The 22,601-nt window shown below is 43.3% G+C and overlaps 2 protein-coding genes across 3 annotated transcripts; one reads left to right on the top strand and one right to left on the bottom strand.

Moving 5' to 3' along the window:
* Nucleotides 1-701: 701 nt before the first annotated feature.
* On the top strand, nucleotides 702-16,734 carry LOC109522446 (transmembrane protein 198-like). Of its 2 annotated transcripts, none has more exons than XM_019881025.1 (5): nucleotides 702-1,176; nucleotides 12,345-12,586; nucleotides 13,891-14,466; nucleotides 15,507-15,584; nucleotides 15,992-16,734. In XM_019881025.1, the coding sequence occupies exons 2-5, from the start codon at nucleotides 12,433-12,435 to the stop codon at nucleotides 16,042-16,044; spliced, it is 861 nt and encodes a 286-aa protein (XP_019736584.1). In that variant the 5' UTR covers nucleotides 702-1,176; nucleotides 12,345-12,432; the 3' UTR covers nucleotides 16,045-16,734. The 2 variants fall into 2 exon arrangements, with proteins under 2 accessions (XP_019736584.1, XP_019736583.1); XM_019881024.1 differs by having other exon boundaries at nucleotides 703-1,176; nucleotides 15,507-15,655.
* Nucleotides 16,646-22,049, bottom strand: mmp19 (matrix metallopeptidase 19). The gene is made up of 9 exons (XM_019881021.1): nucleotides 21,890-22,049; nucleotides 21,730-21,815; nucleotides 21,205-21,335; nucleotides 20,212-20,424; nucleotides 19,856-20,101; nucleotides 19,448-19,573; nucleotides 18,409-18,573; nucleotides 17,791-17,918; nucleotides 16,646-17,719 (listed from the first exon to the last, which is right to left on the bottom strand). Exons 1-9 carry the CDS (start codon nucleotides 21,986-21,988, stop codon nucleotides 17,495-17,497), a joined length of 1,419 nt encoding a protein of 472 aa, XP_019736580.1. The 5' UTR covers nucleotides 21,989-22,049; the 3' UTR covers nucleotides 16,646-17,494.
* Between the last annotated feature and the right edge of the window lie 552 nt (nucleotides 22,050-22,601).

Here is a 22,601-nt window from a genome sequence, read left to right as displayed (position 1 = left end):
TATAAATTCTACAAGCTCTACAATGAGGACAGCAATTCGTGTCTATAAAGTTAATGCTGTGTATGAAACTGAAGCGGTTATTAACCACATTATTTGTGTCTTTATCTACAAATGATTCAAAGTGTGAATGATAAGAGAAATGAGACCACAAAAAAGGACGATAGTGGCGGGAAAGGGGAAGGTCTGAGAACTGGCAAAAGTTAATCACCAGACCTTAACCCAGGACAGCTTTCCTTTCACCTAAAGAGGAGTCTGAAAGGAGAAACTCACATAAATAAACAAGAACTGTAAGTGGCTGCAGTAAAGGCCTGATAATGCCTTTCAAATGAAGAATGCAAAGTCTGGTGTAGTCAGTTGGTCACTGGCAATGCTGGTACAGCATTGAGTCTCGATTTCCAAACTACTGAATGTCCAGGGCCGCTGCCCTGTTGGCCCCTCTCAATGCACGGCCCTGCATTTTTAACACTTTACAGGAAATTGTTCAAAAATGTGTACCAAAAAAAAAAAACTCGCACGTGGTCTGACCAAAAGTATACATTTGTGTGGGAGGGAAAAAAAACATCAAATTGCGACCGGAGGTTTCTGCCCGATGCCAGCGAAATACACAACAAACTGATGAATAATAAAATAGAGGAGGTGCCGAGTTCAAAACTGTGGATGCCCCGACCCCTCCTCTTTCTCCCCTCCAACGGACTCAAGTCACCCACTCCAGGAGCCCACGACCGAGAGGGATTTGCCTGACTAGTGAGAGGGGGAAACTTTTTTTTTTTGAGCCGTTAAAACAGATAAAAAAGGGGGAGGACATGGGCGGTGCATGACGACAAGAGGGAGACTTTCCAAGGGAGAGAGAGAGGTTGGACCGGGCCTCGTCCTAAGTGTAGCCCGAACCTCCTTCTACACTTCCACGGCTAACTCAACTCACTAAAAAAACCGATCCTCCTAAATAACACCTTTCGGACAATTTACACGTGAGGGGGGGAACGATGTTGTAGGCGTGTTGTAATTGTAGTCGCCTTAAAAAAAAAAAAAACAAGGAGCCCAAGGAAAAGTTAGGAAAAACCGGTTTTCCCTGGTCCATTAGCACCGCTTTTGTGTTTGTGAATGGCGGAGTAATTCGTCTGCTGACAGCACCAATTGTCCTGCACAAGTGAACGTCCCAAGCTGCTGGCTCCCTCGGTAAGTTTTCCTTGGTCGTTCTAACATCTTGTGCCATACGTTTACTTTTTTTTTTTAAATGCACCACTCTAGTCACAAAGTTGTTTTGTAGTAAGTAACCATGTGGCGTCATAAAACAACAGTGCTATAGGTGACGAGTTCTGATTCGAGTATCCCCCGCACACGCATAACGATCTTGTGACTTGTTGAGCATCCTTCAGTGCTAAACATGCCTTGACAAGGTGTGCAGTTTAGTGTGCGTTTGTACGTGGAAACAATTATTTCATTTGTGGTATTGACATTTGTAAAGCATTCCTTTCCAACGGCAGGTTGTTTAACTAACCTGAACTTAATCTGAAATTAGTAATGGATAAGACGCCAAATACTTTGGAATTTGCGGTCAACAGTGTTATAACAAAGAAAACAGCCACATCACATTTTATTTTTGTATTTCAATTACCATAAGCTATTTGCAGTATGGTACAAAATAACCCACTCGCCCACTTCATATAGTTAAGCTCTATTTAAAAGACACAATTTTAGGTTTGTACATTCTATGCAAACCCTAAATACATTCTTCACTTCACAAGGCCAACATTTCTCCTTGTGGCCTACATGGCGTGCCAGGAGTTTGAGCCCTGCGGTTGTGTTCTGTGATCTAGGGAAGGAGTGCCTCTTGGTTTTAGGGTAGTCAGATGACAGCCTACAGGTCCTGTCTTTACCGGGGACTTTGAAGGCTGTCGTTACAACCCCCACTTTATCTATTGACCTAGTCTGTCAGCTTGCACCAGATGGTTTTGCCCCTTAGAAAAGGCAGAGAGGAAATACATTCCTGCTTTAGGGCAAAAAAAGAAGGCAGGAGAAGAGGTAAAACGGCAAGTCAGACTGTGCATGTTATTTTGCGAGCAACCTTTTAATTAGCACGGACACCAGCATCACGACTTGTTTTTTTTAAGGACGTAGGTACAATCTTGCTTGTTTTTTAGAACAGGCTGTTTATTATCAGGGATTAAATAAATTATGTAGTGAATGAAACCATTTTTAGGAGGGTTTATGCGGAGATGACAGCATATTGTTAACGATACGTGGGATTTGCTACATGAACATAACTGGTCTTATTCCCCTTAACACAACAAGTCAATGCTGACCCCCGTACACCCTACAAGTACACTTACCTTGTCTGTCTTACCTACACGTGAATTAATCAATCAAAGTGGATTGGACACAGTACCCCCTGTATTTTAAGTCTTTAGATATAGTAGTGTCATGTGATACAAGTGACCCGACGACGTCAGCTTAATGTTTACAAGCAATGCGAAAGAGTGTCGCTAATAGTTTCGTGCCGTTATGATCTTTAAACAAGATAAATCTGAACGCAAATACGGGAGCGACACCTGAAGACAGACATAATACTCAGCCATATATTCTTTATCTTTGCAAAAAATGTTTGTTTCGGTTGTTAAACTCTTCTTCGTGTTGTCTCTGCTCCCATGTTTTGCCCTATTTTTGTACAAAAATAGGGCAAAATTATGTTATTCTATTTAATGTTATTATTGTATTACAAAATGCAATTTTTCTGATTACAAAACACATGATTTTTTGGGTCATGTTGGGCAGGCTGGAATATAGCATATTTCCATTCATTTCAATGGGGAAAGATGATTTTGAGATAACAGCGTTTTGAGTGACGAGCGTGGTTCCAGAAAGAATTAATCGATTATTTTAAAGCGCCATACTGTATATGGTAACTGGATGAGGTTGGCGTGAAGGTCTTTGATCTCCACCCTCTTCCAAGAACTTGATGAACTACTTTATACAACACAGATACTGAGCCGGCAGGTCCTCAGAAATGTTCTTCTGGATGAATGAACCCTCCAAAATACTCCATAATTCATTTCATGTTCACTGTCGGTATCTGTATTGTTGTGATGGTCCGGTGTCCCAATGCTTGTGTTCTTGTAGCGTTATGTGACGTTTAGATTTCATTTTCAACTGCGATAAAGCTTTCTATCTCTGTCCAGTTACATGACAAAAACAAACACTTCTAAAAATGAACTGAGCAGATTGGACTTGATAAGAAGCATTTGAAATTCCTTGTTTTGCATTAGCTGTCCTATCAGAGGAGCCACGTCAGGTCAAAACAACTCCGTATAACAGAGCACGTCCAAGTCCTCGGCGCGAAGAAGAAACAGCTCAGCTTTAGCCTTGTCCCTCCTTTCAAAGGGACGCAGATATCATTCAAGAGACCGAAGTAAATGCCGGTTCACAGTGACATTGCTGAATAATGACGTGAAATGTGACTTAACCAAAAGAAGTGTTGAGGGATTGCTGTGGGCTTTGCTGTTTTGAGTGCATGCCTTGGCTGAGTAGTTTTGTCCAGATGCCGAGCACATGGTCACATCCGAGCAGTGGAACTGTTGAGCTTGTCTTTTTGAACAACAGCAATGAAGAAGAAGAAGAAGAAGAAGAAGAAAACGAGTGATGCAATCTGCTGCAGCTCAAGTTCTCACGAGAAGTATAATGTTTGATATGACAATATGAATTTTTCCACCTGCTTTGTGTGCCTACTGGCGTAACGGGATTAACTGAGAGGGATCATTCAATCATAACAATCACTGTCAATAGTAGTCATGCAATCCGTTTCGTACCAGTTTAATAAGGGGATGTTTTGCATGAGGATCACCAAGTGAAAAATCAGAATGTATTCTGTTATGGGTTTTTTGTTTTAAAAGTCATCAACAGACAGCGCTGTAATGTACATGCTAAACCGTCAAGTGTTATACAGACTAGTCCCCCCCCCCCCCCCTTGTCTGCACAAATTTTTTTGTGTTTACCCAAGCACACCCAGCAAGAGGATTTTTTTTTTTTTTTCCCCCTGTCTGGAAATACCATCACAACACAGCGGACAAGCCTTGACCGAGCTGTCTCGATGCACTTGTGTTCCAATGTGTACTCCAGTTCTGCATAAATTCAGTGTATGTGCTGTCAGTGACTAAAGATTATTGCCAAGCATTACCTACTCCAGTGATTTATTATTTTTTAAATTACAGCCCTGAAAAAAATAGCAATCAGGGACTAGTGGACAGAGTGGCCCGGTGGTTGATTGGTTAGCGTGTCTGCCTCATAGTATGGAGGTGCAGGGTTAGATTCCGGCTCCGGCCTTCCTGTGTGGCGTTTACATTTTCTCCCCGTGTCTGCGTGGGTTTTCTACGGGTACTCCGGTTTCCTCCCACATTCCAAAAACATGCATGGCAGGCTGATTGAATACTCTGAATTGTCCCTAGGTGTGAGTGTGAGCGTGGATGGTTGTTCGTCTCTGTTTGTGCCCTGCGATTGGCTGGTAACCGGTTCAGGGTGTCCCCCGCGGCCTTTGTGAGGATAAGTGGATCAGAAAATGGATGGATGGACGAGTCGACTTGAATTTGACAACATTACTCTCAACAACAACAACAAAAATCTGAAGTCATGCAATCCTGACCTGCTAGTCATTGTTGATAGAAGCACAACATATGGGCACGAACAACTTTGCTTGCATTTACTCTACACGAAAGAACAGTTGAGAAAGTAAATGCGACTCAGCTGGTGGTAATAGTGGTGTCGTAAATGTCGACGTGTAAGCCCAAATTCGACCACTGTGATGTTTCCACTATCATCGTGAGCTATGAAGTACTTGAGTCAGCCCAGATTGAGCACTTAACACACATGTGCATGTCCTTTGTTTTCGCAGACCACAACTTTTAGTGTTCACATGGAAACAATAACATTGTCTTGTTCCAAACAAGATTTCCCATTGAGACGTGCTTTCGAAACGTTTGAGTTTTTAGTTTCCATTATCATGTCAACAAAGGGCCTAAAATGTTTGATTTGGTTTCATTTACCAAGCGCTGATGTTCTCATATTTTACAGAGAGCAAAGAGCTTTAATACAGGGGTGGCCAAACTTTTTGGACAGAAGATCAACTTTTCGATCAACCAACCTCCCGCAATCGACCCGTTACTGCGCACGCACATACACCCGCACGCCATGATGAGCAACAGCCTGACACAGAGGCATGCGACGCACTTTTGCAGCCTGTTAACTCATTCACTCCCAAAGACGTTTTTGAACGTCTTTTCAGACTTGGTCTAGAATTGGCTGGTACTGAATGAGTTAACTATCGTAGCTCACACGTACTGTTTTAAAGTGCTTCCCTCAGCCCTCTAGATTCCTATTCTTTGCCCGTGCCCTCGGTGAATTGTACACGAAACAAACTCTGAATGAGAATAATGATAAAAGAAATAGCGCACCCACTCTGATCACAAGCTGCAAGATTTACCTGCTTTATTTGTTTGTTTGTTAGTTAGTTAGTTAGTTAGTTAATTAATTAATTAATTAATTAATACTTTTTGTGAAAACGAGACTGGTAGGATGATTAGGGTGCAGTGTACATTAACACAAAAAACATATTACTCACATGCACAAAGACACATAAATGGTTGTTAGTTTTTTTTTCTCCTCTACACCCCTCGCGATCGACTTGGGACCAGTCCGCAATCTACCGGTCGATCGCGATTGACGCAACGGGCGCCCATGCTTTAACACAACAGTTGGGGTGTTTGTCTCTAAAATTTAGGTTGCGACGATTGTAACAGCAACGGAAACAAAAACAACGTTGCAAACCACCTTGAATCCGTCACATCCAAATGGCTATTGAAAAGACTACTTTTTGAACTGTACACGCTGATTATACCTGTGTCATGGAAGGAATTTAAGGGAATGGATCAAAGCAAACCCACCACACCTTTATTTTCATTCCCTTCCTAATTATGTTTGTTGGAATGGAGTGGAACATGTGACGTTGCCAGATAACTTCCATCTATGCACGCTCATTTTGGGAGCTGTCATGTTTTCAGGTGAACACCCTAAACTGCTACTCTACTTTGATGCCAGACATGCCCGCACTTTTAAGTTGAGATTGCAGGTTATTTCATTTCACCCTCCGTGCTAATTTTGGAGCTGTACTTCTTTGGTTGTTCCAGTTAACCAGACAGAACAATTTGAGGCTTTGTGTTTGTTTGGAAACCGTGCGACTGTCTTCTCGACTGGTGAAATGGCTCTCAAGGTACAATTACTGTCAGTTGCTCTCGCAGTATTTTTGCTTTGAGAACACTCGATGGTGGGGGTGAGCAACGAGAGCTTCCCGCACTTTAATAGCATGTGTATATATTTTGGTTCGTTTCCAACCTCGAATCGAAACCTCATGTCGCACCAAGTGTTTTCCAGCCACACCCTGCGTCAGATCGAAGCTCATCTTCACCGCTAGTAGTGCTTTGACTTGCCACGCCTTAGCGCGCAATGCCAATCTCCCCACCGCCTTCGCAACACGTTGACATATCAGATTTGTCACGATACAGCCTGGCATTTATTCGCCTGCCCCCGTTTCAGACAGAACTCGCTAAAGCGGGACACAGCCGCGTCAGGAGTCTGCTTTTCACACGCATTCGCTTGCACGCCAACGTGTAATTTTTTTTGTTGAAAGCCATCATACACTTTGGCCCACACTTAGCGAATCTAACGGAGGGTATTTCCCAACTGAAGCCAGAATACAAAGCTAAGATGTGATGCATATTTCTGAGCGACGTTATAAGCAAACATATGTGAGACATGTGACTGGCCTCTTAACGGTCCTCTTTGTGTTGCTCTCTTCGTGGTTCTTAAAATACAGACTCGCAGTCTTTTGTTGAAAGGCCTTTTTTGTTCGACTGAAGTCAGGCAGAGCTTTAATTCGGTGCGACTCTATCTGCCTGTGACTTTGCGGGGGTGCGTTTTTGATTATTGCCAACTTAAAAAGTGCTTTGACGCTAGCACCCACGGATCAGTTTTAATGTGAATACAATTACTATGACTAATACTGTTACCCATACAGCGCCAATCAAAATTCTGATATGGCTTAAGCTCAATCTGAACGCCTTGACTGTAAATGTAACGCTAGATAGTGTGAAAAAGATGAAACCATCAACATACTTAGACGCCTTAAATTTATTTAGTTATTTAAAAAAATCATTTTACCTGTAACTATGATCTGTGGAAGTTTTATCTCCACATTGCAGAAATATATATTTGGCAATACTTCACGTTCATATCAACAACATGGAAAATCCAGTTTGTTATTTTTATTTCTTATCCAGAATGTCGACCTACGTGAAAGATCATCAGTAACTAGTTACTGCTAGGAGTTGAACAGCTGGTGATGAAGGAAAGACGACGTGACGCTGAGGGGAAACAGCTGAACGAGGAACGAACAGAAGGGAATAACTGTCATTTTGGGCATCTGAGTCAGACAAGTGGCACAGAAACTCACACTGACAATAAATAAATAAAAATAGAGAATGGCAGGAACGAGGCCTGTTGATGTTGCTGTTAAAGTTCCTGTAGGTGATGATTGAATCAGAAACGAGGTTTGGAGTTCAAGTCAAGCTGTTATTTTACATCCGTCCATCCATTTTCCGATCCGCCTTTATCCTCACAAGGGTCGCGGGGGGTGCGGGAGCCGATCCTAGCCGTCTTCGGGCAGTAGGTCGGGGACACCCTGAACTGGTTTCCAGCCAATTGCAGGGCACACAGAGGCGAACAACCATCCGCGCTCACACTCACACCTTGGGACAATTTAGAGTGCTCCATTAACCTGCCATGCATGTTTTTCGAATGCGTGAAGAAACCGGAGTACCCGGAGAAAACCCACCCAGGCCCCAGGGGCCGCCAGCTGTCATTTTGTAGGTCTATATTATTATTTTTTTATTTGTTAAATGTGTTCTCGTAGTTGGCGGCATGGAGTTTGACCTTTCACCTTTGAACATTAAGAGTCCGGAAAATGTGTTGCTCTCATTATCGAAGTTGTTCCAGGAAACCAAACACAGACAGATTTGCAACACGCGTTGCTTAGAACCACCTCGGTCGTGTCTGCAGGCTCACTTGGGTGACATGTTCTCTTTTGATTAGCGAGCGATCCAGAGAGAGATGTTATGTTCTGTCCCGATTTTGCTGTCCCATCTTTGCTCGGCAGCATAAAGTCGTCAAAGTTGGTATTCACTGATCTGGGGCGTCGGTGTTGATGATCCAAAAGCTTGGCTGGTGTCATTGCTCCATGTCACAAAAACAATGGTGAACCCCCCCGTTGAAAGCTGATGTTCCACTTCCTCATCAGGTCCTTCCTGCTTCTCCAAAGCAGGAAGCTTAGTTGGGGGCCCCACATCATGTCCTGCTCAATAATCCTCCAGAGTGAAAACAGATGGGCATGGTTGAGCAGTAATTTATTTGTGTTTACCCATATTTGTATTCCCCGCTCAGAATGGAAAAGCCATTTTAAACCTACTGATAACCACATCTTCTCGAAGGCTCCTGATGTCTAGACATGACAATTTCTTTTTTTTTTGGAGGGGGGGGGAACTTGTGGACATGCCCAATAATAAGACGTCCTGATTAATGGCTGCAAAGTGCAGCTTGCATTCTTTTGGGGGGGGGGGCTTCTTCCAGACAGCCAAATCATAATCTTAACTTCTCAACTGGCCATGGCCATCAAGTCAGGAGAAAGATTTTTTCACTGACGACACGCGTCCAACTCTTGAATAAACACGCCCAAATTAGCTATGCGGGGAACTTGTAGCCAGCCCGTCCTCCTCGGCAGCTGAGCACTCAATTGTGCATTACTCAGCCCCCCTGCTGCGCTTCTTCAGGGGGGTGGGGCAGTATCCTCCTAAGCAATTGTTATGGGATGCTTTCTAAAGCCGTTCATCACTCGTATTAACTACCAGTCCGTATTTAAATTAGAAATACAGGACAAGGTGTTCTCGGTTTGCTACAGCGGTGATGCAATGCGACTGTGTATGCAAGTCAGTAACCTACTTTGAAGCTGCAGTAATAATTCTAGAACCAATCGATTCGTAACCGAGTCAGCACAGTATTAAGTGAGCAGGGAAATTGAACCCACGTTGCTAACACTGAAGTAAAGCGAGTGAACTTCTACATCAGGGAGTGTCAAACTCATTTTTGTCGCGGGCCTCATCGTAGTTACGGTTTCCCTTGGAGGGCCGTTGTGTTTTGTGAAATCATATAAATGTTTAATCACCTCCACATATTTCATACACAGCGCACAACAAATTGATGGATAACTAGTTTCGAAATCCGAAGTCATGAATAATGACTTGTTTCAACATTGTTTACATTAATGTAATAAGGGGTTTGGTCATGAGAAAATGCTTGCGATATCATATGTAATTGTGGATTACATATGGCGGTGTGAAATTTTGGTTCTGAGCATCATGGAACTTGACGTCCTTGATTTGCTTTCGCGGGCCACATATAATCATGTGGCGGGCCAGATCTGGCCCCCGGGCCTTGACTTTGACACCTGTGTTCTACACCATCAGTGACATTTTTTTTTGGGGTGTGTTTCTATTCAGAAATTGCTTTTCTAAAGATTGTGGCGGGGGCGGGGGGGGGTGGTTCGAGTTTGAATTGGTTATTAGCTTGCATTGCTAAATAGAAAAATGTGTTTTTCGTGGTTGAATGTCATGCTTGATTACTTCCTGACCACACTGTGAGCTGGCTAAAAATGTTGGTTTTAAAAGGTTTGGTCAGAAATTCCTCATTCCTGTTGAGGATGCGAGCTCACGGAAAACGCTCGAGTCTCCATGAAAGGATCCCAGGATGCTTGATGTTCTTTTCAAGAATCACTTTAGCAACTGTACCTTTTGTACATAATTTGTTTAATGGCCCATTTGTCCGATGGTTCTGTCTGGGCTCCGAGGGCATCATTTTTTTTTTTTAACTCCAAGGAATTGTTTTTGTTCGCTTAAGTAGTATTGGGCACCACACGTGTATCGCTGTTAGGCAACAGAACCATGTGATTTCTCCCACTCATTAAATTCGTATTTGACTGAGAATAAAATATCTGCCCACGTTATCTATAAAACTTAAAATGGATACCGGTTCCGAGTTGAAAATGTCGGCTCTTTTAACTCTAAGCCTTACGTGTTTTCTAGCTGGACTACAGACTGTTCATCTTGTTGACGCGTATTCACTTAGTTGCCGGGTGATTTGAGCGAAAGTAGAAAATGCGGCGTGGAAGCATAGCTCGAGTTCCATCTTGATGATCAATCATGTTGCTTGTCGTCAGTCCCTCCTCCCTCCCATCAGTGCGCCGCCATCCGAAGTAAGCGCTTGGCTCCAATCTTAAAGCAAACATTCGCTTCTCCACTCGTCTCCTTGGTGCTCCCTGCCGTCGTGACTTGGGGGGGCCCCAGTTTGACGTGCGCGGTTACTTGCAAGTGCCGCTAGAGGTCACGGGATGGGCCTCTGGGTCTTTGTTCCGGCCTCACAATGGCTCTATTCTCCCAACAGCGGCGAGGTCTTCTCAAAGCTACAAGACATTGGAAACCATTGTGACTCATCGTAACATGATGCAGCCGCACAGACACACGGGAGTGTCTTCGTGTGTTCATCTCGACTTAACTGAATTACTTTTCAGATGATTTTGGAATGCTCACGCTCAAGAGAGTGACTGGGGGTTGTCAAGTGACTGAAATGTTCTAGAAAAGTTAGCATGACAACCTAAAATTCTGTTGCGGAGGGCACTGGATTTTATGAGCTGACTGTTGATTTTCATTTCAAATTGGCAAGGTAGTCGATGACCTCAGACTTAATAAGCATTACAAAGCCTCAATTTTTTTATGGCTTACGGGAAAGGCTCTACCCTTTATTACATATGAGGATTTGAAATTTTGCAAGATTTTAGCAAGCACCAACCATGGAATGACATGTTTGATTTGCTTTCGCGGGCCACATAAAATGATGTGGCGGGCCAGATCTGGCCCCTGGGCCTTGCATTTGACACCAGTGTGTTAAAGGGTAAAAAGGACACATTTGATTTTGAATCAACCTGGAAGCTTTTTATTTCATTTATGAGGAAAATGACATCATTGGGGTGAGAGATAATCCTTTAAATTGCACTGGAATTGATAGGGCACCTGTTTGTGGTCGTGTGGGTAGTTTGTTTGTTTGTTTTTGCTTATTATTATGTAGGCATTGGATAAAACGTTCATTTGTCTTTTTACTAAAAGAATAATTAAAAAAAAGTCATGGAAAAATGCTTTCTGTTCACCAATAAATTCATGAGTTCTTATAAGAGTGAAGTACTGTCACATCAAACGTGTTTATAATTGTCCTCCATACTTCAGCGGCCACGTGCATGGCCGTGATGGAAATATTCCGCGTTTGCCCTTCAGCTGATAGCAATCAAAAGCAGGAGAGAAACCAAAAAGCGCACGAGCGAGGAAGAGTTTCCGATGAGGCCTCATTTTTTCCATGTAAAGTCATTCCCGGGAAACTCACAGAGGTGCATGTTTTTGGGGTTTTTTTTGTGTGTTGGACAAAACCTTGAACTGTCAACGTGGAATAATGCGTAGTGTGAGGGGCACTTCCTGTCAAAGTAGCAGGTCTCAGTCCTTAACAGTAAAAGCAGGGCCATATGCTCGTGACTGAGTTTTTTTTCTTTTACTTATTTTTTTGTCTCTCTTGGAAAACGTGAGCCGGTTGTAATCGGATCTCATCGATGGTGAGCTCAGGTTGGAGGCCTGCCAGTGGTCCACCCATACAGCCGCGTGTTGCTCCCTCACATTAACCGACTAAAAGTCACAATCCGTTTAGTCGTCGCAGCTTTGCAGCAACAAAGAGACGTCTTTACTTTGTTATGTAAAAGGAGATTGAAGCAACACACAAGAATAACGTGTGCGTGTGTGTGTGTGTGCGTGTGTGTGTGTTTGTAGTAAGCTTTTAAATTGCCGGTGTTCTGAGTCTTGGTCTTGTGACATTCGAAAGTTGGTTCTTACCTGAGCCCTGAGCAACTGTGATGTCATTTTTTCAGTCGACAGCAAATGGCAAAATGGCCGCCCCCTGATATGATAACAAACCTATTTTTGCTCCTTAATTCATATTCCACAAACGCACTATCATCCGAATGCCGTTTTTAGACTATTGGGGCGACATAAAACATTCGTGTAAAGAACAATTTTGAGTTCACTTCCCCTTTAGAGATGTTTAAAAGAATGACTTTGTTTATCATGTGGACACAAGCGATCGTCGACATGAATAGGGTTTGCATTTCCTGTGTTGATGACTACAGTATTCACACATATGAACGTTTGTCTTCTTAGCTATCAAAGCAGCTCAGATGGACCTGAGATAACACCCGCAGCCAGTCTACCTCGCATCCTGCTCTTCTTCTGGACCTGAAACCCCAGAATGGCAGATCCCACCAGGCTAAGCTCAGAGCCGGTGGGGACCGGCAATGCCGAAGTCGACGCCTGTAGCTTGGAGATTGAGAGGAAGTATGACATCATCCCAGCTGTCATCTGCTCCATGTGTTGCCTCTTTGGCATCATCTACTGCTTCTTTGGTGAGAAACAAACCCTTCAGCCCCCCCGCCCCCCCCTACACACACACACACACACACACACACACACACACACACACACACACACACACACACACACACACACACACACATTACACGCATGCTAGAGGTGGGAACGGTCCAGTATCCCGCAACACTTAAGTGAGGGAAGTGGACACAATTCTCATCCTTTGGGCTTTAAACACTATTTGAGGGTACACACACACACCAAGTGAACGGTGCAGGAATTACAACAGTTTCTATCTACATTTTGGCTCCCATTTTTTAAGGGTTCAAAAGTAATGGGACAAATTAACAATCATAAGTCAAGCTTTCACTGAGTTTGTATGACCAGGATAGATCGAGAACCAGTCAGGCCGATATTCATCGTTTTGACATCTGATGGCCGATCAGAGATCAATTTAAAAGTGTGTTAACTTCAGGGAACTATTTATTTACAAGTTCATTGCACTTTAAAAGAGATGCTGCTAACCTTGGGAACTCCCTGCACCCGTTTGAAATTAAAACAAACTAAGTGAAAGTTTAACATGTCAGTTATTTTGAAATTTTGGAAACCTTTATTTGCATTAGAAATATAGGGAGCTATTTACTTGTAATTAAACTTTTTAAGATATGCTAATGACCCAAGGACCTCCCTGAACTTTTTGTGAGAACTTTAACACAAAGATGTTGATTGCCTGAGATAAAAAAGATTAAAAGAAAAAAAAAGTGAACATTTTGCAACATATAATTGAAGACATGTCAATAATGTCCTGGGTTCCTGTTTGCAATCACATTCAGGTTCAGGTGATTGACTTGGCCATTGCCATACATAAAATTCCACCCCTTTGCCTTCAAAAATTATTTGGTTGCTTTCACAGTTTGGATCGTTGTCCATCTTTTTGGCTGAATATGAGGAAATATTGTCGCCCGAAACCCTTCAGAATTCATTCTGTGGCTTTCTTCAGCAGTCGCATCATCAATAAATACGAGGGATCCACTTTCACTGGCAGCCATTCATGTCCACCTGGGTGTGGAACATCCAGTTCTCCCGTTAATAACTCCCACACCAGTCTTCTGATTTGGATGTAAATCCCCTCAAATGACAGCTAACACGCCTACAGTCACACCTCATCTTGTTTGTTCCACTTCAAATCCATTGGGATTGTTTTTCGAGCCAAAAAAAGATGCTCGCTGTCCAAATATTCATGGACCCGACCGTATTTGACTCCCCAATAGCGAACAGTTAGCAATGATGATCCAATGCCAACTCGGTCGCTCACGATTGCTCCATTTTTGTATTGTAGGTTACCGTTGCTTCAAGGCGGTCATGTTCCTGTCCGGTCTGATGTTCGGCTCTGTTATCATCTTCCTGCTGTGCCACAAGGAGCATGTGCTGGACACTCAGCTCAGCGTGGAGGCCAGCGCCGGCATCGGCCTCGGTATCGGCCTGCTCTGCGGCCTGGTCACCATGATGGTGCGCAGCGTGGGCCTCTTCATGACGGGCCTCCTGCTGGGCCTCCTCTTGGCTCTGGCCGCTCTGCTGCTCACTCTGCAGTTCTACACGCCCACCACGGTGTGGGTGCCCCTGGGCGCCCTGCTCGGATCGGGGATGCTGTTCGCCGTTCTGACGCTGCAGTGGCAGAAGTTGTTCACCGTCCTCTCCACGGCAGTGTTCGGCGCCGCCATCATGACGGTGTGCGCCGACTACTTTGTGGAGATGCTGGCTTTGGCCTCGCACGTGTACGGCTGCCTGCGTCTCTCGCCGGGTCCGCCGCTCTGCTGGTACAGTTTGGTCATTCTGGGCATCTGGCCCACCCTCAGCCTACTCGGAGTCCTGGTCCAGTGGAAACTGACGGACGGCAGGTTCTCCCACACCGAGGGTGAGGATGAAATAGCGTGACTTGTACCGTTGGACCAGAGATGCCCGTGATGTGTTAGAAATGTAACGCGTTGCTCCACAGCATCCATTTTTTAAAGTAACGACGAATCCAGCGCGTTATTTTTCTCAGTGGAGCAATTTGGCCGCAGTTTGTTTTCAAAGTAGCGCTCCGTTACCGCAGATCAATTAATAATGTTGACAAATACTGTAGCATACAGATCTGTTGTTGACCACCTTTTTGGGCAGCGGTGAGTAACATTAGACAACACTTGAATAGGAATCACATATAATTTTTCAGTCACGCATTCCCCCCACGCGTATATGTAGAACAAAACTAATGATTAACAAATAACATAAATTCCGAGATGAAGAAACACCGCAAACAACAGTGCAGTGTTTGGAACTCAGAAGTGAAGCATTCTGGGAGCTCACAATTTCGCATTCTGCCCGAGGAAAGTGATATCACCTTTTGCGCCATGTCACGTTTTGACCACATTAAAAAAAAAAAAAAATTAAACAACAACAGTGGAGGCAGGAGAGAGATTTGCGTTTTCAAACTGGAAATTCAGTCACTTCAGTCATCGTGATTTTTCTCAGTCAGAGAGAATGATTATAAAGTTACATTGCACATCCTGTGCTGTTGACAAAGTGTTATTTTGCTTCAAAAACACTAACAGCAGCGTAAAATAAAGCAACAAAAATAAACATGGATAGCAGCGCATTCTAGCTTGAAAGTGAAAGGCCCACAAGCGTGTGTGACTGTCTCGAAATGTAGTAATTATTTTCAAAAGTAATTCATAAGTGCTTTAATACAGTTGCATATCTGAGACCGAAACAGACGGTCTTAAAAAAATCATGACGTGAAGCCTCGGAAGACTTTTGTTATGTACTGTTATAAAAACAAGTAGCCCAGAATTGTCGGCACCTGTTGATTGAACTCAAAGTAACTTGTACTCGTTACTTTTAAAATCAGATCATCAGTTGTACACTGTTACTTTTCAAATCAAGAAAGCGATGCTCACGTTTGCCCTCTCCCTCTAGTGGTTTTAAGTCGGCGTCAGAAGAGAGTGCAGCTGATGCGCATTCGAGAGAAGGACGCCAGGAAGCGACAGCAGGCAGGTGGGCAGGAAGGCACATACCGCCGTAAAGCCACCCCAGTGAAACGTTACGCTGGGGACCTTCTGGCACCGGTCAGTGTCACCCAACATGGCGTGTGCTGTGGTTTCTGTCTCTTCTTCAATCTTGATTTTTCTTCTTGATTTCTGAACCATGCACAGTGGACTCTCGGAACTCAAACCGGGCTCTCAGGCTTTTCAACCTGATTTGTTTTTTGTTTTTTTTTCTATGCTTCTATCACGAGCAGCACAGTGCCCTGCTCAGATGAAGATAAGTGTTATAGAAACCGGATGGCTCAATGTTCTATCATCAAGTCGTTTGAGTTCCAAGGGTCCACTGCATACTTTGTCCATCTCTGGATCGCAACAATGCCGTCTAACTCAAAACTGTCTCTGCATATTTTTTTCCAGAGCTACCTGCAAAGTCTGCGGGACAGACAAATGGGCACCGGCACCTCCCTTAGTAGCCAGAGCACCACCAACCACACTATGATTGACTTGGACTGTGACACGGGCTCCACGGTGCCCCTCACAGCTACAACTCCCGTCGTCAGGGTCTGAGCAAACCATTTTTAAAAGAGGAGAGAAAAAAAAGGGGACATTCTGGTTCCGTTTACGTGCTTGTGATGTTCTGAAGAACTTGTGAGAATGTTTTGTTGTTGATCCGCATGTGAATAGAGGATTACCAGTGGAGAGGGATGCTGCTTTGTTTTTTTTGTTTTAATTGGGAATGAAGAACATTGAAAGCCACTACAACCGCGGTGCTTCTTAGAGGAACAAGACACAAACCACACAAGGTTCTCTAGTTTCTCCCATCGTGCATTGACCACATAACAGAGCCTGAGGTGCATTTCTATCAGTTAGTAAATCTGACATGTACTGTACTTCAAAAGTTAAGTCGCATTGCCTTTAAGTGTTGCGTTTTTACTGTTTCTCATTGAAGGATGTGTGATTTTTATTACCTTTTAGCTGCAATGTGTCAGAAGGGTGACAAGTATGTCATAGTGAAGCAAAACTCATTGGTGATTGCGTTCAAGCTTTTTTTTCTTTTAGTTGTACTCAGATTTTTTTTTTTTGGTGAAGTTTTAGTCTGCGTGTGCTTGTCAAACGTTATAATTTATTTGTCATACAACCAAGTACAAGGTAGTGATGTTAAAAAAAAAAAAACGTGTTTTTGATTGGTAGCAGTCATTATCCTGTTTGACTTTAGCCAGGACATTTCAACGTTCTTTTTTTTCTAATTGTGTACATACATGTTGATAGAAATGAATAAAATACATGTTTGATACTTAGTAGTTCAATGAGACCATTGTTTTTGTTCCTTTTGGGCTCTTAGCAACCAGACCTTTCTCAGGCAATAAAGAGGTCATTGGAAGGATTTCCTATTCTGGAGTTGGTCCTCGCTGCCCCGCTGTGTGCAGCCAAGATTTATTTCTTGTTGCTCACACAAGGCAGGAACAAAACATTACTTCTCTTCTTTCTGTCCTTTTGAGTGTTTGCCTCACAACACATTTTTGGGGGAGGGAGGGAGGCATCATGTTTTTAATTGTGCAAAAATATACAATCACAGCTTGTGCTGTTTGTAGGAGGCCCAGGGTGAATCTGTGCACAATGGAAGCACTGTCAAAGAGGTCTGGTTGACAGAGCACACTTCCATTATCACATTACGTCCTCTTCAAAGCATCAATACTCATAATCCAACACACATGTTTGTGAGAGAGGGAATAAAAAAAACAAAGGAAGGCCTTTGTTTTGTTTAATTTCTTCCCGACATAATACCAAATCTTACATCATTCTCGCAGTCACAAAAGCACAAGGTGAAAGTAGGTCCTTCTCTGTTGAAAAAAAAAAAAAAATGCCCCTCGTAGCAGGACCCTGCTTTTTGGGTGTCTGCTGCCCCCTGTCGAACGGCCCTCAGCATCGCATCCAACGCTCTTTCTTACTCAGTGGGTATCCTCTGTCGACCCTCAACAGCTCATTGACACGCCAGTAGTCATCCCCCTTGAAGAAGTACACCCTGCCGTTGGTCCAAGTGAAGGCGGCGTCCGGGCTGGGGGGAACGCCGCTGAAGAGCATGGACAGCGGCCTGGGAGTTAATATGTTGTACTTCAGCTCATCCCACTGCCAGTAATTAGAGCCCTGCAAGCAAACAAATGCCATGAAAGTACAGCACGTTGAGCACCTGAATGAGGAGCACGCTCAAGATTTACCTTGATGAAAATAAGCTTCCTGTTCTTCTCCAAGTACAAAGCCGCATCAATGTTAGGAGGGATGCGCTGCGCTTTTTTAGGGTAGCCGTAATCCAGCACAAAGCCAGTGTACCGCCACACTTGATTACCTACAGAAACAGCCAAAACAAAACAAAAAAAAAACTGCATACTTGGAGAGCATAGCAGGTGTCGTCAATGATGCCAAACTAACACTTGTGTTGCTCGAATGTCTCAAATTCAAATTTTTCAAAAAGCACCAGGCAGCCAATTTTTTTTTACAGCAATTTTTTTTTACAGTGTGGCAGATCATTTAGCTTAAATTGAGGAACACATCCCTCATTCCATCACTTTTTTCGTTTTATTTTAAAAATGTTATTGCAGTGTAAAACTTTCGAAATGTGACGCAAACTCTGAATCAGCCATTGTTCTCTCGAAACCAGTCCAAATTATTATTTCTCTCGGAGATGGAAAACCATACTTTACAAGTGCAGTGTGAGTGGCTAAGTTGACTTGATAGGTTTAAATCGTTCAACAGCTAATCAGCTACTCTTAAATCCAAACAAATATATCCACATGATGAATGACGCCAATGTAGTGACTCACTCGACGGTGATTTACCTTTAAGAAAGTAGGTCTTATCGGTCCTTGGCGACTGCACCGCTGCATCTATGTTCCCAGGGAGCTCCTTCCACAGCCTATCGATCCTTAGTGGTGTGTTGTGTCCCAGATCAGAGATGGTCCACACGTACTTCCCGCTGAAAGCAAAGGTCTTCATCCAAGGACCTGATTTGACAAATATGAAACTTCCTAAAGGTCTGGGACACAGTTGAAAACTGAGAGAAAGGCAGCGACCCCTACTGGTGAACTGCATACTGTAATTGCTAAACGTATTCCAACTCTCCGTTTACCGTTACAGCTCAGTTTAAAATGCTATTCCAAACGAAATCCTCATCATACCCCTAAAGAATCGATTAACTCGAATGATAACTGTACTCTAAACAAGTGTTTTTCAAACCCTGTGCCGCGGCACACATTGCCAGGTGTGCCGCGAGAAAATATCCAATTTGAATGCCTGTGCGGTCACTCGCCCAGAAAGTAATTGTGTAGTACCCTCCCTTACCGCTAGGGAGAAGCAACAGCTAGCCAATTGCCTTGTGTTTAGACGAGAGACAAGCGAATTTGTGACGTATGAATGCAGATGACGGTGAAACAAAAAATGTTAAAGACGATAAAATACTTTTTTCTTCGTATTCATTTGATTCCAATTCTAGCTGTTATAACGTCATTCTTCAATGTTAAAAACGGTTATAGTAACAATATAACACGTTAATTGTTAAAATAAGTGGGTTTTTTTTTTTCACATTTTCAGCTTGTGGTGTGCCGCGAGATTTTTTTCAATGAAAGAAGTGTGCCTTGGCTCAAAAAAGTTTGAAAAACACTGCTCTAAATCCTACCTCAACTCCTAATCCCTCACCCCATTGATATGACATTGTGGTGGAATGTCCCTGTGATCATTGATGGGATACGTGTGACGATATAACTGGGAAAATGAATTTACGTTTGTAAACAGGTAGATCTTCCTGTTATTATTTTTTTGTTTGTTTGTTTATCATGGTGCTACCACGATGTTTTAAGTGTTTGCGGTCTGGCGTCGTACCAAGCATGATGGCATCCAGTGTGGCCGTGCACGGGTCAGGGATGCTCTCAGTGTCATTGCTGCTTTCAGTAGGAAAGACACTGTCTGAAGTTGTTGGAGTAGATAAAGTGTTGGTTGTGGGTTGGCCTAGGAAAAAAAAAAAGACACAGTGGTTCGGGGGCAATTCTTTATGCATTAAAAAAAGTACGATTAATTCGTTTTTAAAAATGATTGCTTGATGGCACTAATTTATAGCAAAAATGATTACAAACAGCTTTCAGTATGCAACTACAAGAGAGCAATATTATATCTAAAAGGCATTGCTTTAAACTATTGTCTATGTACCTATCTATCGAAAGAAGTCGTCTGTATGCAATATTTCAAGTCTCTTTCAGTCAGTAGGACTGATGGTGTTTTGAAATGACTCACCATACAGTGCTTGGATGCCTCGCACATCATCGAAGTGCAGCTTGAAATTGCTCTGGTAACCGGTATAGACGGGGGCCATGAGGGCATTTCTGAACTGAGAATGACCCAAGCCGAGTGCATGACCAATTTCATGGGCCGCCACGATACGCAAATTAGAGCCGTAGTACGTTCCCTCCGTCCAGAACTCATCTTCGTCAAAGTGGACCAGTCCAGAGTCTGGTGCTTCTGCGTGGGCCAGTACATGACCTGCAAAGGAGTAGAGGAGGATGTTGATGATGATGATGATGATGATTATGATGATGAGGCAGCAGCTACATTACATTAAAAAAAAAAAAAGTCAGAAAAAAAAGCCTCACCGCGGCCATCAAACGGAATGCTGCAGTAGCCATCTCTCTTGTGGAAGGCGATCCTGATGTCACCTCTTCCGTATTCCACCTCTCTAAAGGTCAAGTCCGTAACGTCACTCCAGTACTTGAAAGCCTCCTGGATGGCTGTTTTCACCAGGGCTTTCTTCATGTCCGGTGTGTAGTTGTAAATGCGGTAGGTCAGATTTTTTTTCCTCCAGCGACCTGAGAGAAGATACGAATAGCATCGGTGTGTCGTCGGCATGTATTCTTTACCCTCTGCAAAGAACGACGATGACTTCGGCTTTCTGTCTCCGTTTATATCCTATGTTTGCGTTATACTGCCCCCCGGTGGCCAACATGTCCATTGAACGGAGGCAAAACAAAAAAATAAAAGTGACAAAGAAATGAGTTGATTTGCTTCTTTTACATTCTATTTGATTATTACATTCATTTATGTTTTTATGAAGTACAATATTAGGGGTGGGATTTTTCTTAATAAAACCAAACAATTTTTTGTTGGGTTTTTGGGCATTTACATTGAACCAATTGACAACAAAAAAAAGTTACATTTAAAAGATACAATGCTGTATGTCAAATTATTTTACTATATCCAAGTAAGTGAATTATTATTTTTATATGATTGGCCCTATGGTTAAAAATTAAAGAACAGCTTTTAATCATTAAAATCAAGGCAAATTAGCCAGTAACTAACATGAAATCCAGTTCCTTTATTGACTTCAATTAGAGCTGTGAACTTCCTAAACAGTTTGACTGGCAGTCTTTTTCAGCATTCACGACGAGAACTAAACAAAGTTCTATCAAACAATTATGGCAGAGACATATATCCCCCCCCCCCCCAAATTTCAGCCTCTGCAATTCCAAAATTGCATCGTGTTGTCGATTTGAATTTGATTGATTCTTCAGCCCGACTACAGGATATCAAGCTTTGAAAAAAACACATCTGTGCAGCATAGATATTTCGAGTCATGAAGCATTAATCACCCATCACTCTGTACTTGTGCTGTTTCTTGTTGAAGGGGTCTTCCAAGCCACAGCGAGGCTGCCTCATCACAGCCAGGGTGGCCTCGTCCAACTCTCCGCTGGCAGGCAACTCATTCACCCTTTGGAAGACCCTGGAGACAAAAACAAACAAAATAAACAATCAAACTCTGGTCAAGAGGGAGACTTGACGCATGGCCATGACATTGAACACCTGCACAGGCTAATAGATTCAACATTCAATATTCTGCGTTTATGAAGAGTGTGTGATTGGGGTCATCTTTTCACAATCTGTTTATTACTGTGGTTGCAGATTGTATAACACGGAGAGTCTTCATCTAGTATTGTTATTTGACATCTTATTGCTTATGTTGTCGTAATCACTATCAGCAAAACAATGCGATATGCCAGCATTAACACTTGACTGAGGTTTTTCGTATTTGGGCTTTTACTCGTGCTGAGCAGCAGAAGAGAGGCAAAAATATTACGAACAATTCTCACTCTCATTTTAAGTGCCTTCCAAGTTACCTAAGAGCTTGGATGACCTCCTCCAGGTAGTTGGGGTCAAGCGGATCACCGGGCTCATTCAGGTAGCCATATTGCTTCAAATAGTCCTGAGATGTACAGAACAAAAAAAATGGAGTTGCTGGAATTGTAGTTCAAACAGCACACTGAAAAAGCATCTTACCTGTGCCTCAGTCAGTTCCATCCACTGCACCACTGCACAGAAAGCGCCGCTGCAAGCGAGCACCAAAAGCACCACCAGCAGCCGCCCGCTGCACTCCATCTTTGAGCTCTGAAGTTTCCCACCCGGAATTCTACACTGGAGTGCTCAGCCAGAGGAGGCGGCGGTACTTTTTAAAGCGGGCCTGGCGTGTGACTCAGCGCCGAGGAGACAATGAGCCATCAGGGAAGAATGCAGATTCGAGGAAATGGCTGCACTAAATCTGCGCGCGCGCCGTTGTCTTGTCAAGTTGTTCTGAGAGAAGTTACAGCAATCGTCGGTGCTGTATAAACATGCGTGGAGGCAACCGGCTGCAGGTAAGACCTAACAGAGGAACTCTCGCGGTTGCAAAGCAACGTAATTTGGTGAAGGGGCTAACTCAAGAGTTGGGTCCAAACAGTTTTTTTTTTTTTTTTTTTAAGCAATCGTCAGTGCTGTATAAACATGCGTGGAGGCAACCGGCTGCAGGTAAGACCTAGCAGAGGAACTCTCGCGGTTGCATAGCAACGTAATTTGGTGAAGGAAGTAACTCAAGAGTTGGGTCCAAAAAGTTATTTTATTTTTTTTATACTAAGTGCATTGAGTTAATGATTTGACCCGGCGTATTTTGGAATGTGGGAGGCAACCGGAATACCCGGAGAAAACCCACCCACGGTGAGAATATGTGAACTCCACA

Source organism: Hippocampus comes, unplaced genomic scaffold, assembly GCF_001891065.2.
Source record: "Hippocampus comes isolate QL1 unplaced genomic scaffold, H_comes_QL1_v1.1 scaffold68, whole genome shotgun sequence".
In the NCBI taxonomy this organism is placed as follows: Eukaryota; Metazoa; Chordata; class Actinopteri; order Syngnathiformes; family Syngnathidae; genus Hippocampus; species Hippocampus comes.
This window is presented reverse-complemented; position numbering and strand designations above follow the sequence as displayed.